Source organism: Macaca fascicularis, chromosome 19 (assembly GCF_037993035.2).
Source record: "Macaca fascicularis isolate 582-1 chromosome 19, T2T-MFA8v1.1".
Classification (NCBI taxonomy): domain Eukaryota; kingdom Metazoa; phylum Chordata; class Mammalia; order Primates; family Cercopithecidae; genus Macaca; species Macaca fascicularis.
In genome coordinates, this window is record NC_088393.1 from 43,956,004 (window position 1) to 43,971,774 (window position 15,771).

The 15,771-nt window shown below is 42.0% G+C and overlaps 1 protein-coding gene across 4 annotated transcripts in view; it reads right to left on the minus strand.

Moving 5' to 3' along the window:
• Nucleotides 1-733: 733 nt before the first annotated feature.
• The window catches only part of ZNF850 (zinc finger protein 850), a 30,874-nt gene continuing 15,836 nt past the window's right edge, over nt 734-15,771 (minus strand). For all 4 annotated transcript variants that reach the window (XM_045381128.3, XM_045381131.3, XM_045381129.3 and 1 more), the window contains exon 5: nt 734-4,696. In XM_045381128.3, coding sequence (XP_045237063.2) covers nt 1,659-4,696 — 3,038 coding nt within the window. In that variant the 3' untranslated portion in view covers nt 734-1,658. The remainder of the gene's footprint in view (nt 4,697-15,771) is intronic.

A 15,771-nucleotide genomic window follows, 5' to 3' on the forward strand; every position in this document is an offset into this window, starting at 1 on the left:
TTATTTTACACAGCTCCTATTTAAGAAGTTGTTCTGGTTTACGTGCCTCTGACATAACCATGCAGTGAACAAGTCTATTGGCTCCATTTATTCAATAGCATGTGTTCATATTTGGATGATCCCAACAATATTTCAACTTTCTCATTGTCATTTTATCTGTTATGGTGGCCTATGATTATCTTTGGCACCACTACTTGTTTTAGGGCATCACAAACTGTGTCCATACAAGACAGCAAACATAACTGATAAACGTGGTGTGTGTTCTGACTACAAACTTAATTGATAAACACTGTGTGTGTTCTGACTGCTCCACTGACTAGCTCACCGCAACATCCGCCTCCCGAGTTCAAGCGATTCTCCAGCCTTGCCTCCTGAATAGCTGGGATTACGGATATACGCCACCATGTCTGGCCAATTTTGTATTTTAGTAGAGATGGGGTTTCAACATTTTGGCCAGGCTGGTCTTGAACTCTTAACCTCAGGTGATCCACCCACCTCAGCCTCTGAAAGTCCTGGCATTACAGATGTGAGCTACCTCGCCTGGCTTGGAATTTCTAATATAAATTGCCCAGTGGATCCAAAGGAGAAGGTGCACACAGACTTTAGTTTTGCTTGCTTTCTTTCCAGCAAGGGCTCTCTTAGCCACCTTTGCAGATATGGGCTAAAGTAGACAGGGAAGTAGACACGGAAGTGAGGCTTAAAAAGAAGCCAGTAGTCAAACACGAAAAATGTAGTCACACTTATTTATTATAAAAAAAAACTATTACTAGCCAGGCACAGTGGCTCACGCCTGTAATCCCAGCACTTTGGGAGGCTCAGGCAGGGAGATCACAAGGTCAGGAGTTTGAGACCACCCTGACCAACACAATAAAACCCCATCTCTACTAAAAATACAAAAATTAGCCCAGCATGCTGGCGCATGCCTGTAATCTCAGCTACTCAGGAGGCTGAGGCAGGAGAATAACTTGGACCCGGGAGGCAGAGGTTGCAGTGAGCCAAGATAGTGCCACTGCACTCCAGCCTGGGCAACAGTGCAAGACTCTGTCTCAAAACAAAACAAAAGACAAAAACAACTATTACCATCAACATTTTACCAATTAGTAATTTTGGCACAGAGAATTTACATAATTAGCCTAATGTCACATAGGTAGTAAATGGTTGTCTTTTGTCATTGACCACATTCTCTAATATGAATTTGTATAACTTCAACAAGCTTTGAATCATGATAGAAAACTCATCTACACTCATTATCAATTTCTTTTAGTATTAAATGTCCTAATTTTGTTGGGTGGATCACGAGGTCAGGAGATCAAGACCATCCTGGCTAACACAGTGAAACTCTGTCTCTACTAAAAATAGAAAAACAAAAAAATTAGCTGGGCATGGTGGCAGATGCCTGTAGTCCCAGCTACTTGGGAGGCTGAAGCAGGAGAATGGCATGAACCCAGGAGGTGGAGCTTGTAGTGAGCCAATATAGTGCCACTGCACTCCAGCCTGGGCGACAGCGAGACTCCATGTCAAAAAAAAAAAAAAAGGTCCTAATTCTGGAAAAAGTGAATATGAAGTAAAAGGAATTCCCACATCCATTGTATTTGACCCACATATGGAATCTGCTGATGATCCATGACAAATGGCATGAGAACGGTTTCCTACTTTAATTATGTTAGGTCATGAATTCTCCCATGTCGAGTAAGCTGTGTAAGTTGTCTAAAGGCCTTCCCACATGTCTTACATTCATAGGGTTTCTCGCCAGTGTGAATACTCTGATGTCGGCTGAGTCCTGAGGCATAGAAAAAGGCTTTCCCACATTCTGGACATTGATAAGTTCTCTCACCAGTATGGATTCGTTTATGTTGACTAAGTTGTGAAGGACATCTAAAGGCCTTCCCACATTCCTTACAATCATAAGGTTTCTCACCAGTGTGAGTTCGCTGATGTCGAATTAGTTCTGAGCCGCAAGTAAAAGACTTCCCACATTCTTTACATTCATAAGGTCTGTCACCGGTATGAATTCTCTGATGTAGAGTAAGGTGTGTACGCTGTCTGAAGGACTTCCCACATGTCTTACATTCATAGGGTTTCTCGCCAGTGTGAATACTGTGATGTTTTGTGAGTCCTGAGAAACGGACAAAGGCTTTCCCACATTCATGACATTGATAAGGTTTCTCACCAGTATGGATTCGTTGATGTTGAGTAAGTTTTGAACGACGTCTAAAGGCCTTCCCGCATTCCTTACAATCATAGGGTTTCTCACCAGTGTGAATTCGCTGATGCTGAATTATTGCTGAGCGAAAAGTAAAAGATTTTCCACATTCCTTACAATGATAGGGTTTCTCACCAGTGTGAATTCGCTGATGTTCAATTAGTGTTGAGTGACAAGTAAAAGATTTCCCACATTCTTTACAACTGTAGCGTTTCTCACCAGTGTGAATTGGCCGATGTTGAATTAGTGCTGAGCGGAGAGTAAAAGATTTCCCACATTCCTTACAATGATAGGGTTTCTCACCAGTGTGAATTCGCTGATGTTGAATTAGTGTTGAATGAGAAGCAAAAGATTTCCCACATTCCTTACAATCATAGAGCTTCTCACCAGTGTGTATTTGCTGATGTTGAATTAGTGTTGAGTGAGAAGTAAAAGATTTTCCACATTCCTTACAATCATAGGGTTTCTCACCAGTGTGAATTTGCTGATGTTGAATTAGTGTTGAGTGAGAAGTAAAAGATTTCCCACTTTCCTTACAATCACAGGGTTTCTCACCAGTGTGATTTTGCTGATGTTGAATTAGTCCTGAGCAGAAAGTAAAAGATTTCCCACATTCTTTACATTCATAAGGTTTCTCACCAGTATGAATTCTCTGATGTTGATTAAGGTACGTACGCTGTCTAAAGGCCTTTCCACATTCCGGACATTCATAGGGTTTCTCACCAGTGTGAATTCTGTGATGTTGGGTGAGTCCTGAGACACTGATAAAGGCTTTCCCACATTCCTGACATTGATACGGTTTCTCACCAGTATGGATTTGTTGATGTTGAGTAAGTCGTAAACGAAGTCTAAAGGCCTTCCCACATTCCTTACAATCATAGGGTTTCTCACCAGTGTGAATTTGCTGATGTTGAATTAATGTTGAGCCAACAGCAAAAGATTTTCCACATTCCTTACAGTGATAGGGTTTCTCACCAGTGTGAATTCGCTGATGTTGAATTAGTGCTGAGCGAGAAGTAAAAGATTTTCCACATTCTTTACAATCATAGGGTTTCTCACCAGTGTGAACTGCCTGATGTCCAATTAGCCCTGAGCGAAAAGTAAAAGATTTTCCACATTCCTTACAATGATAGGGTTTCTCACCAGTGTGAATTCGCTGATGTTGAAGTAGTGCTGAGCCAGAAGCAAAAGATTTTCCACATTCTTTACAATCATAGGGTTTCTCACCAGTGTGAATTCGCTGGTGTCGATTGCGTGTTGAGCGAAAAGTAAAAGATTTTCCACATTCCTTACAACAATAGGGTTTCTCACCAGTGTGAATTCGCTGATGTTGAAGTAGTGCTGAGCCAGAAGCAAAAGATTTCCCACATTCTTTACAATCATAGGGTTTCTCACCAGTGTGAATTCGCTGATGTTGAATTAGTGTTGAGCCAGCAGTAAAAGATTTCCCACATTCTTTACAATCATAAGGTTTCTCACCAGTGTGAATTACCTGGTGTCCAATTAACCCTGAGTGAAAAGTAAAAGATTTTCCGCATTCCTTACAATCATAGGGTTTCTCACCAGTGTGAATTCGCTGATGTCGAATTAGTGCTGAGTGAAAAGTAAAAGATTTTCCACATTCCTTACAGTCATAGGGTTTCTCACCAGTGTGAATTCGCTGATGTCGAATTAGTGCTGAGCCTGAAGCAAAAGATTTTCCACATTCCTTACAATCATATGGTTTCTCACCAGTGTGAATTTGCTGGTGTCGAATTAGTGTTGAGCCAACAGTAAAAGATTTTCCACATTGCTTACAATGATAGGGTTTCTCACCAGTGTGAATCTGCTGATGTTGATTTAGTGTTGAGCCAGAAGTAAAAGATTTCCCACATTCTTTACATTCATAAGGTTTGTCACCAGTATGAATTCTCCGATGTTGAATAAGGTGCGTAGATGGTCTAAAGGCCTTCACAGATTCCTGACACTCATGAGGTCTCTCATCTATATATATTTTCTGGTGTTGAATAAGATGTGAGCCAGAAATAAAAGCTTTTCCATATTCTTTACATGCATAGGGCTTTTCCCCAGTATGAATTCTCTGATGTTTAACAAAATAGGAAAAATGACAAAAGGCCTTTCCACACCCCTTACATTTATAGAGTTTTTCACCAGTATGGGTTTCTTGCTGTTGTGTAAGTTCTGAGCCATTCTTAAAAGCCATACATTCTATGGATTTATACAGTTTCTCTCCAGGATTAATCTGATGATGCAGAGTGAGAGATGTCTGTAGGCAGAAAGTTGGCGTTTTCTCGTAAGTCATTATTGCTTTTTCCAAATACCGTTCCTGATTTATATCGTGGTGCTGAAACTGGCCTTTGCATTCCCAGTCATCTCTGACACTGGAGCCCACAAGGCTGTGACATTTTTCCATTCTCACCCACTGAGATGATGTTACTTCATAGATTTCTTTTGGGAAACATGAATCTTTGGTCTTACATCTAAACTCCAAGTCTGAAAAATAAACAGAAAGCAAAAACATAGCATTTCCTTGTTGAGTAGAAATAAAAACATCTGGCCGGGCACAGTGGCTCAAGCCTGTAATCCCAGCACTTTGGGAGGCCGAGACGGGCGGATCAGGAGGTCAGGAGATCGAGACCATCCTGGCTAACACGGTGAAACCCCGTCTCTACTAAAAAATACAAAAAACTAGCCAGGCGAGGTGGCGGGCACCTGTAGTCCCAGCTACTCAGGAGGCTGAGGCAGGAGAATGGCGGGAACCCGGGAGGCGGAGCTTGCAGTGAGCTGATATCCGGCCACAGCACTCCAGCCTGGGCGACAGAGCAAGACTCTGTCTCAAAAAAAAAAAAAAAAAAAAAAAAAAAAAAGAAATAAAAACATCTATGGTAGAAGAGGGAGACAAACTGAAAATAATGTCCTAAAGAAGTAAAAATGTGTTGGGCGTGGTAGCTCATGCCTGTAATCCCAGCACTTTGGGAGTCTGAGAGAGGAGGATTGCTTTAGCTCAGGAGTTCAAGGTTGCAGTGAGCTATGATTGTGCCACTATACTCCAGCCTGGGCGACAGAGCAAGACTCTGTCTTTAAAAAAAAAAAAAAAAAACAGATCGAGACCATGGTGAAACCCCGTCTCTACTAAAAATAGAAAAAATTAGCCGGGCGCAGTGGCGGACGCCTGTGGTCCCAGCTACTCGGGAGGCTGAGGCAGGAGAATGGCGTGAACCCGGGAGGCGGAGCTTGCAGTGAGCCGAGATTGCGCCACTGCACTCCAGCCTGGGCGACAGAGCGAGACTCCGTCTCAAAAAAAAAAAAAAAAAAAAAAGAAAAGATAGTGTACATACATGGTGATAGTATGTACCCTTATATGATGTGATGAGAACAACATTTTATCTCTGTGATCTTCCTTCTAAAAATACTGAACTCCAGTTTAATCACTGGAAAAACACCAGACAAATCCCAAAATGAGAGATAATCTACGAAATACCTGGCCAGTACTCTCCAAAACTATTGAGATAATCACAAACAAGGAAAGCCTGAAAACCTGTCAAAGAGCCAAGGGAAACATAATGACTCAATGCAATGTGTTCTCCTAGCCAAGATCCTAGAATAGGAAAAAAGGACATTAGGTAAAAGCTAAGGAGGCCGGGTGTGGTGGCTCATGCCTGTAATCCCAGCACTTTGGGAGGCTGAGGCGGGCGGATCACAAGGTCAGGAGATCGAGACCAGCCTGGCTAACATGGTGAAACCCTGTCTCTACTAAAAATACAAAAATTAGCCAGGCGTGGTGGCCCATGCCTGTAATGTCAGCTACTCGGGAGGCTGAGACAGGAGAATCGTTTGAGCCCGGGAGGCTGAGGCTGTACTGAGCCAAGACCGCACCATTGCACTCCAGCCTGGGCAACAAAAGCCAGAATCTGTCTCAAAAAAAAAAAAAAAAAAGATAAAGAAATCTGAGTAAAGTAGGAGTTTCCATTAATAATAATAGATCTCAGCACCATAGGAAAGGTAAATAATAACCACATTCCTTCAATGATGTTATTATTGAATAGGATCAACATTAATTAGTTAATTATGACAAATGTACAAACATACAATGTTAATGAGAAACTACATGTGATGTATATGGGAAATCTCTGTACTTACCTGACAACGTTTCTGTAAGTCTAAAACTATCCTAAAACCTAAAGTTTACTTTTTTAAAGTGAGAAAGTAATATCTCATTAGCAAAAAGGCCAAGCAAGTTTTTGTAAAAGACACAAATGGGGTATCTAAAAATTAAAAAATAAATCATTGAAACTTAAAATTCAATGAATGAATTTGAATTGGCAGTATAAGAGTGCAATCATGATTTTTAAAAAATACTTTCCATCTTCATCCATTGAAGCCTTAGAAACAACCAATCCAGCAGCAATGAACACGCTAATGACAGATTACTGTCTCTAAATACCATTTCTTACTACACAGAACCTAGGCTCCTTGGAGCATCTTGGGATTAGGACAGAAAGGTGCATTATGAGCATGGAAAAAGCTGGCATATTAGAAAAGCAAAGAAGCTTATTCAAGACCCCTAGGGTCATGTCAAAAAGACTCAGGAACCATTGTGAAGAGGGTCCCATTGGCCAAAGATGGGACAAGTTGAGCATGAATTCGAGAATAATAACTGTAATCATTATAATGTAATTACAATAAATCACATGAAATATTTTTTAAATCTGTGTGTTCATAAGGACAATTTTAAAATTACCTAGTAATTTTTAGGGGATGAGATGAGGAATGGCTACTAACATCACAAAAACAGAAACAACCAGATATGTGCTTCTTGATGAAATACACAATACTAATATCACAGTCTGTTTATAGGAAAGAAAGGAATAAAGGGAGGGGAGCTAAATGTTAAATGACAGATGATCCAGTTTCTTCAACATATAAATTTCAAGGAGAAAAAGAGAGAGAAAGAAATCAACATCAAAACCTCACTGGAATGATTAAATAATTAGAAATGCAAAAGCAAGGTTAAGAGTCATAAAGAAAAGTCAAAGAATTCATTTGTCTTCCTGAAAGTAATACTGAAAGAACAGGGAGCAAACTGTATTCAAGATGTAACAGCTAAAATTTATTCAGAAGTGATGAGGTTTTCTAAAAAAAATCTGAGTCAGGTGCAATGAGTGCCATGGATGGTAAATTTTAAAAGTTCTATGGGGCAGGGTGCGGTGGCACATGCCTGTAATCTCAGCACTTTGGGAGTCTGAGGCAGGTGGATCACCTGAGGTCATCAGGGAGTTCAAGACCAGCCTGGTCAACATGGCAAAACCCCGACTTTACTAAAAATACAAAATAAGCCAGGCATGGTAGTGCACGCCTGAATTCCCAGCTACTTAGGAGGCTGAGGCAGAAGAATTGCTTAAACCCAGGAGACAGAGGTTGCAGTGAGCCAATATCGTGCCACTGCATTCCAGCCTGGGCAACAGAGGGAGACTTCATCTCAGGGGAAAAAAAAAAAAAGTAGAAGTTCTACAAGCCAGGCATGGTGGTTCATGGCTGTAATCCCAACACTTTGGGATGCCAAGGCTGGAAGATTACCAGAGCCCAGGAGTTCAAGACCAGCCTGGGAAACAGCTTGGGACACTGTCTCAAAAAAAAAGAGCCGGGTGTGATGGCATGTGCCTGTAGCCTCAGGTACTCGGGAGGCTAAGGCAGGAGGATCACCCATGCCCAGAAAGTCAGTGCTGCAATGAGCTGTAGTCAAGCCACTGCACTCCAGCCTGGGTGACAAACGAACCTGACTCTTAAAAGAACTACGCATGATGAAATCCCAATAAGAACAAAATGAACAGAAAAAAAAAAAAATAGCTTACACATCATGCTTGCTATGTGCCAGGCACTAATTTTACTGCTTTACACATTTACTATATAAGCTCATTTAGAATGCTGTGAATAGCGTATATATTTGCCAGTGAGGACCAGAGAGGTTAAGTAAATTGCCAAAAGTCATAGAGGTATTAAATGACAGAGCTAGGATTTGAATGGAGGAAGTCTGGCTCCAGAGTCTGTGCTTTCAACTTCCAAATCAGTGGAATCAAACTAAGTACGGGCATCAGATTTTTTTAAAACCTCAAATCTAAAACAATGTAAAATAAAACAGGCCACAGAAGACAGGAAAAGTGAGACAAATAGAACAAAATAAGCTGGTTAAAAAAATTCAAACAGGCCAAGAGAGGTGGATCATGCCTTTATTTTCAGCTACTCAGGAGGCTGAGGTATGCAGATTGCTTGAGCCCAGGGGGTTGAGGCTGTGGTGAGCTGTGATTGCACCACTGCACTCAGCCTGGGCAACAGAGAGAGAGAACCTGTCTCAAAAAAAAAAAAAAAAAATCCAAATACATCAGTAATTATAAGGAATGTAAACAAAGAAAAAGTAAATTTCAACCCTTTTAAAATAAAAAGTATCTAAAAAACATGAAGACACAAAAAAGTTGAAGTAAAAACTAAGAAAATGAAAATCAGGCAAGTATTCACGAATAGAAAGCTAGGGTCTTAGCACTGGAAAAAAATAGACTTCAAGGTGAAAATATTATTGGGAATAAACACGATTACTACATAATAAAATGTTCATTCACCAAAAAGATTTAACAATTCTAAATTTGTAAGCATCCAGTAAAATAAACTCTAAATATGTAAAGTAAAAATTGAGAAAATACAAAAAGATTAGGCTTCATCTTGATTGTGGGAGATTTTTTTTTTTTTTTTTGAGTCTCACTCTGTCACCCCAGCTGGAGTGCGGTGGCACGATCTTGGCTCACTGCAACCTCTGCCCTCTGAGTTCAAGTGATTCTCCTGCCTCAGCCTTCCAAGTAGCTGGGATTACAGGCGCCTACCACCGCGCCTGGCTAATTTTTTGTATTTTTACTAGAGACAGGGTTTCACCATCTTGGCCAGGCTGGTCTTGAACTCCTGACCCCATGATCCCTTTTGGAGGCCTCAGCCCCCCAAAGTGCTGGGATTATAGGCGTGAGCCACTGCACCTGGCTGATTGTGGGAGATTTCAATACACCTCTTTTAAAACTGAGAGGTCAAGCACCCAGAAAATATGAAAAGGATACAGAGTATCTTTACATCAAATTAACAAGCATGATATGTTGAACATGTGAGAATTCTGCACGCAAAAATTAAAAGAAAGCACAAGAACACGTGAATCCCCCATCCCCGCAAAAACACTGACAATGCACCAGTGCATTAACTGAGTCTTAACACATTTCCAGAAACTGGTCTCATATTGACCATGTAAGTACTGACTACAGTGCAATTAAGGTTGAATTCAGGAATAAAAAAATGGGAAAAAAATTTAAATGCAAAACATTTACAAAAGCTCATGGGTTAAAAATGGTATCATGAAAATTAAAAAATTCTTTTTTGGTTTTTTTGAGACAGAGTCTCGCTCTGTCACCCATGCCGGAATGCAGTGGTGCGATCTCGGCTCACTGAAACCTCCACCTCCCAGGTTCAATCAGTTCTGTGCCTCAGCCATTCAAGCAGCTGGGATTACAGGCACACCATGCCCAGCTAATTTTTTTATTTTTAGTACAGAAAGGGTTTCACCATGTTAGCCAGGCTGGTCTCAAACTACTGACCTCAAGTGATCCACCCACCTCGGCCTCCCAAAGTGTTAGGATTATAGGCGTGAGCCAATGCGCCTGGCCTACAAATTCCTTTGATGCTAAGTGATGACAATAAAAATTGTCCTATGGGCCAGGTTGTGCAAAAAGCAAACGCAAAATCTCTGTGGACAAAATCAACCTCAACTCAACCCTCAAAATATTCTCACAAAGTTTCAAGGAGGCCGGGCGTGGTGGCTCAAGCCTGTAATCCCAGTACTTTGGGAGGCCGAGACAGGCGGATCACAAGGTCAGGAGATCGAAACCATCCTGGCTGACACAGTAAAACCCCGTCTCTACTAAAAAATACAAAAAACTAGCCGGGCGAGGTGGCAGGCGCCTGTAGTCCCAGCTACTGGGGAGGCTGAGGTAGGAGAATGGCGTAAAACCTGGGAGGCGGAGCTTGCAGTGAGCTGAGATCCGGCCACTGCACTCCAGCCTGGGCAACAGAGCGAGACTCCATCTCAAAAAAAAAAAGAAAAATTTTTTTTCAAGGAAAAAGAGAGCACTTTGCAATTAAAAAACAAACAAAAAACAACAAGTCTAACACATACAGGAAATGAGAAATCACATGAAGAAAAAAACAGCAGAAACAGAACCAAAAGGCTTCAAATACTAATATTAAAGAGAATTATTATGTTCAATAATGCTTAAAGTAGTCTTGACACCACTAGTAAATAAAGCAACTAGATAGTTTTTATATATATCTAGTTTTTAGCCTTTTTTTTTTTTTTTTTTTTTTGTGACGGAGTCTCACTCTGTTGCCAGGCTGGAGTGCAGTGGCGTATTCTTGGCTCACTGCAACCTCTGCTTCCTGGGTTCATGCGATTCTCCTTCCTCAGGCTCCTGAGTAGCTGGGATTACAGGTGCCTGCCACAACGCCAGCTAATTTTTGTGTTTTTAGTAGAGATGGGGTTTTACCATGTTGGTCAGGATGGTCTCAGTCTCCTGACCTTGTGATCCACCTTGGCCTCCCAAAGTGCTGGGATTACAGATGTGCGCCACTGCCCTGGCCTTAAGCCAATGTTTTAAGTGCCATATCACCTACTTGTTCATTAAGATCTGAACTATACTTTCAGCACATTATATCATCTTATTTCCAGGAAGATGTGTATTTGCAAATGTTTCTTTCTGTTTGAAACACATGATTTTCTACCCCCAGAGGAATGCATACTTGTCTGGAGTGTTTCTTTTCCCAAGTTTATGCACATCCACATATTCACCCATTCATATATGATGTATGTGTATCAACGTGTGCGTTTTCTTCCTTTTATAAAAATAGAATTGTCCTATACACACTGGTGTGCAACTTTTGCCCACAGATAACAATAGATCAAGGATAGTTTTAAAGTTGCTATTTACAGATTTACATCATTTCCTTGAATAGCTGCATAATATCCTATTATGTGGATATGCCATAATGTCACAGTTTTTTTGTTTTGTTTTGTTTTTTGTTTCCCCCTCAAGACGGAGTCTAGCTCTGTTGCCTAGGCTGGAGTACAATGGCATGATCTCGGCTCACTGCAACCTCTGCCTCCTGAGTTCAACCAATTTGCCTACCTCAGCCTCCTGAGTAGCTGGGACTACAGGTGCGCACCACCACACCTGGCTAATTTTTTGTATTTTTAGTAGAAACAGGGTTTTCACCACGTTGACCAGGCTGGTGTCGAACTCCTGACCTCATGATCCACCTGCCTTGGCCTCCCAAAGTGCTGGGATTACAGGCGTGAGCCACCACGCCTGGCCCATCACAGTTTTTGTTAATGCCCATTTAGATTGTTACTGCTATTCCAGGAAATGTGTTTCTGTATATATCAGAATTAGCTACTTCTTTTATTTCTGTAGTAGACAGTCCAAAAATGAGATTACTCATTCCAAGTGTAGGCACATTTTCATTTGAGTGGCTAGTTTGACGCTTCCTGGCAGTGTCACAGACGGTCTGTTCCTAGCCAGCAATGAATATTCCCATGCATTATAGTGTTGAGCTTTTGTTTATCTGAGGGGCGAACTTTGGCAGGGGTCCGTTGGGATATGCTAACAATGAGATAACTAGTAAACAGAAGCCTCTTCTTAACCCGAATGGGTAGATCTGTCATGATTATGTTGGAATTTCAGGAGTTCTAGAAATGAATGTGCACAATTCTAGAAATGACAGTTGCACAATATGAATACAATTAAAGATGGTTAAAATAGTAACACATTTATGCTATGTATATTTTACCATAATTATAAATAAATGAAAAAATGAATGAATGAATCACTTCTAAAAATTAGTAAGAAAATAAAACCAAATAATGAAGTAGAAAAGATGAAACATAAAAAGAAAGCACAAACAGGAAATATAGTTTTTTTGTTTTTGTTTTTTTTTTGAGACAGAGTCTTGCTCTGTCACCCAGGCTGGAGTGCAGTGGTGTGATCTTGGCTCACTGCAACCTCCACTTTCTGGGTTCCAGTGATTCTCCGTCCTCAGCCTCATGAGTAGCTGGGATTACAAGTGCCTGCCACCACACCTGGCTAATTTTTTGTGTGTTTGTTTTAATAGAGATGTTGTTTCACTATGTTGATTAGGCTGGTCACCATGTTGACCGGACCACTCCTGACCTCAAGTGATCCGCCCACCTCAGCCTCCCAAAGTGCTGAGATTACAGGTGTGAGCCACTGCACCCGGCCTGTTTTTCTTTTTGACATAGGGTCTTGCTCTGTCACCTGGGCTGGAATGCAGTGGTGTGATCACAGCTCACTGCAGCCTTGAGCTCCTGGACTCAAGCAATCCTCCTGCCTCAGCCTCCCTAAGCGCTGGAGTTACAGGTGTTAGTCACTAGGGGCCCGACCAAGAAGTGAATTTTTCATTTTATTTAATTTTAATTACTTGACAGTTAAATCTAATTAGCCACATGTAGCTAGTGGCTACTGTATAGAACAGCACAGCTTTCATAGACCATCTGTTGAAATTGGATTGCAAGAACCTTTGTGTCATCCCTTCACATAAAAAACTAAAACCTTAAATGATGACTCATACCTTACAGGTATAGTGTGTATACAAAATGAAGCAGAACTCCCAGCAGGGAGCCCATTTTCAAACAAGATGCTTTGCCGTGCTATCAGAGACTAGTAAGTAAGTAAATGAATAAATAAATTCAGTAATAAAAACTACTATAAAAATGGGAAAAATTTAAAGGCAAAACATTGGCCGGGCATGGCGGCTCATGCCTGTAATCCCAGCACTTTGGGAGGCAGAGACAGGTGGATCACTTGAGGTCAGGAGATTGAGGCCATCCTGGCCAACATGGTGAAACCCCGTCTCTACTAAAAATACAAAAATTAACTGGGCATGGTGGCGGGCACCTGTAATTCCAGCTACTCGGGAGGCTGAGGCAGGAGAATAGCTTGAACCCAGGAAGTGGAGGTTGCAGTGAGCCAAGATCATGCCACTGCACTCCAGCCTGGGCAACAGAGCAAGACTCTGTCTCAAAAAATAAAAAAAAATTTTTTTTTTAAAGGCAAAACATTTATGAAAGCTCATGGGTTAAAAATGGTATCATGGGACGGGCGCGGTGGCTCAAGCCTGTAATCCCAGCACTTTGGGAGGCCGAGACGGGCGGATCACGAGGTCAGGAGATCGAGACCATCCTGGCTAACACGGTGAAACCCCGTCTCTACTAAAAAATACAAAAAACTAGCCGGGCGAGGTGGCGGGCGCCTGTAGTCCCAGCTACTCAGGAGGCTGAGGCAGGAGAATGGCGTAAACCCGGGAGGCGGAGCTTGCAGTGAGCCGAGATCGCGCCACTGCACTCCAGCCTGGGTGACAGAGCCAGACTCCGTCTCAAAAAAAAAAAAAAAAAAAAAATGGTATCATGAGGCCAGGCGTGGTGGCTCACGCCTGTAATCCCGGCACTTTGGGAGGCCAAGGCAGGTGGATCACCTGAGGTCAGGAATTCAAAACCAGCCTGACCAACATGGTGAAACCCCATCTCTACTAAAAATACAAAAATTAGCTGGGCATGGTGTTGCATGCCTGTAATCCCAGCTACTCAGAGGCTGAGGCAGGAGAATCACTTGAAACCGGGAGGCGGAGGTTGTTGTGAGCCGAGATGGCGCCATTGCACTGCAGCCGGGGCAATAAGAGCAAAACTCCATCTCAAAAAAAAAAAAAAAAAAAAAAAAAAAAGTATCATGAAAATTAAAAAGTTCTTTTTTTGTTTTCTTGAGACAGAGTCTCACTCTGTCACCCACACTGCAGTACAGTGGTGTGATCTTGGCTCACTGCCTCCTCCTCCTCCTCCCGGATTCAATCAATTTTGTGCCTCAGCCATTTGAGTAGCTGGGATTACAGGCATGCAACACCACACCGGGCTGATTTTTGTATTTTTAGTACAGAGGGGATTTCGCCACATTTGCCAGGCTGGTCTCAAGTGATCCACCCATCTCTGATTAAATGCTGTCATCTAAATTCATATGGTCGTGGCATATCAGATCTTTTCACTTTAAACTTTTAAATTAACTAACCAGCTACAAATACTTGTCTGAACTGAGTTGTATGAGGTAGCTCCAGTGTTTCATGCATTTCTGTCCTAGACTGTCATGAGTTTTAAAAAGTTTAAACCAGGCCGGGGGTGGTGGCTCACACCTGTAATCCCAGCACTTTGGGAGGCTGAGGCGGGGCAGATCACGAGGTCAGGAAATCCAGACCATCCTGGCCAATGTGGTGAAACCCCATCTCAACTAAAAGTACAAAAAAAATTAGCTGGGCAAGGTGGCACGTGCCTGTAATCCAAGCTACTTGGGAGGCTGAGGCAGGAGAATCACTTGAACCAGGGAGTCGGAGGTTGCAGTGAGCCCAGATCGTGCCACAGCACTCTAGCCTACCAACGGAGCAAGACTCTGTCTCAAAAAAAGAAAAAAAAAATTGGCCCAGGAATCTCACATCTGAAAGATTAAATATGAAAATGTCCATTTAAATAAAGATACCTCAGAGCAGTCATTTTAAATAGAAGAAACAAGCTGGGCACAGTTGCTCATGCCTGTAATCCCAGCAGTTTGGGAAAGTGAGGTGGCAGGAGGATTGCTCGAGCCCAGGACTTCCAGACCAGCCTGTGGCACATAGGGAGAACCCATCTCTACAAAAAAAATTAGAAATTGACCAGGTGTGGTGGTGTGTGCTTGTGGTCTGAGCTACTCAGGAGGCTGAGGTGGGAGGATCACTTCAGTCCTGGAGGTCAAGGCTGCAGTGTACTCCAGCATAGGCAACAGAGAGACCCTGTCACAAAAACAAAAACAGGAGAAGAAACACTGAAAAGCTACCTATACATTTAATAGTACTGAACTCATGATATCCAGGACTTGCTTTAACAAACTCCAGGGAAGGTGCAGAGGTCAACAGGCATAGATCAAGTAAGACTGGAAACATGGAAACTCATTGATAACTACTGCAGCTAGGAAATAGATTTGGGGGATGTCCATTCCACCATCCTTTCTACTTTTGTGTATGTTCAAACACTTCCATAATCAAGTTAATAATAAAAAAAAAATTTTTGTAATGTTCTATGGATAAAAGAAAATAAAGTTATCTATATCCCACAATTAAAACACTTTTTAAAATGGATAGTTTGCATTACTTAAAAGCACATTTTGAAAAATAAAATGCCTTTTCTTTTTTTTTTTTGAGACGGAGTTTCACTCTTGCTGCCCAGACTGCAGTGCAATGGCACCATCTCGGCTCACCACAATCTCTGCCTCCTGGGTTCAAGCGATTCTCCTGCCTCAGCCTCCCGAGTAGCTGGGATTACAGGCATGCACCACCACACCCAGCTGATTTTTTTGTATTTTCAGTAGAGTCGGGGTTTTTCCATGTTGGTCAGGCTAGCCTCAAACTCCCAACCTCAGGTGAGCCGCCCGCCTTGGCCTCCCAAAGTGCTGGGA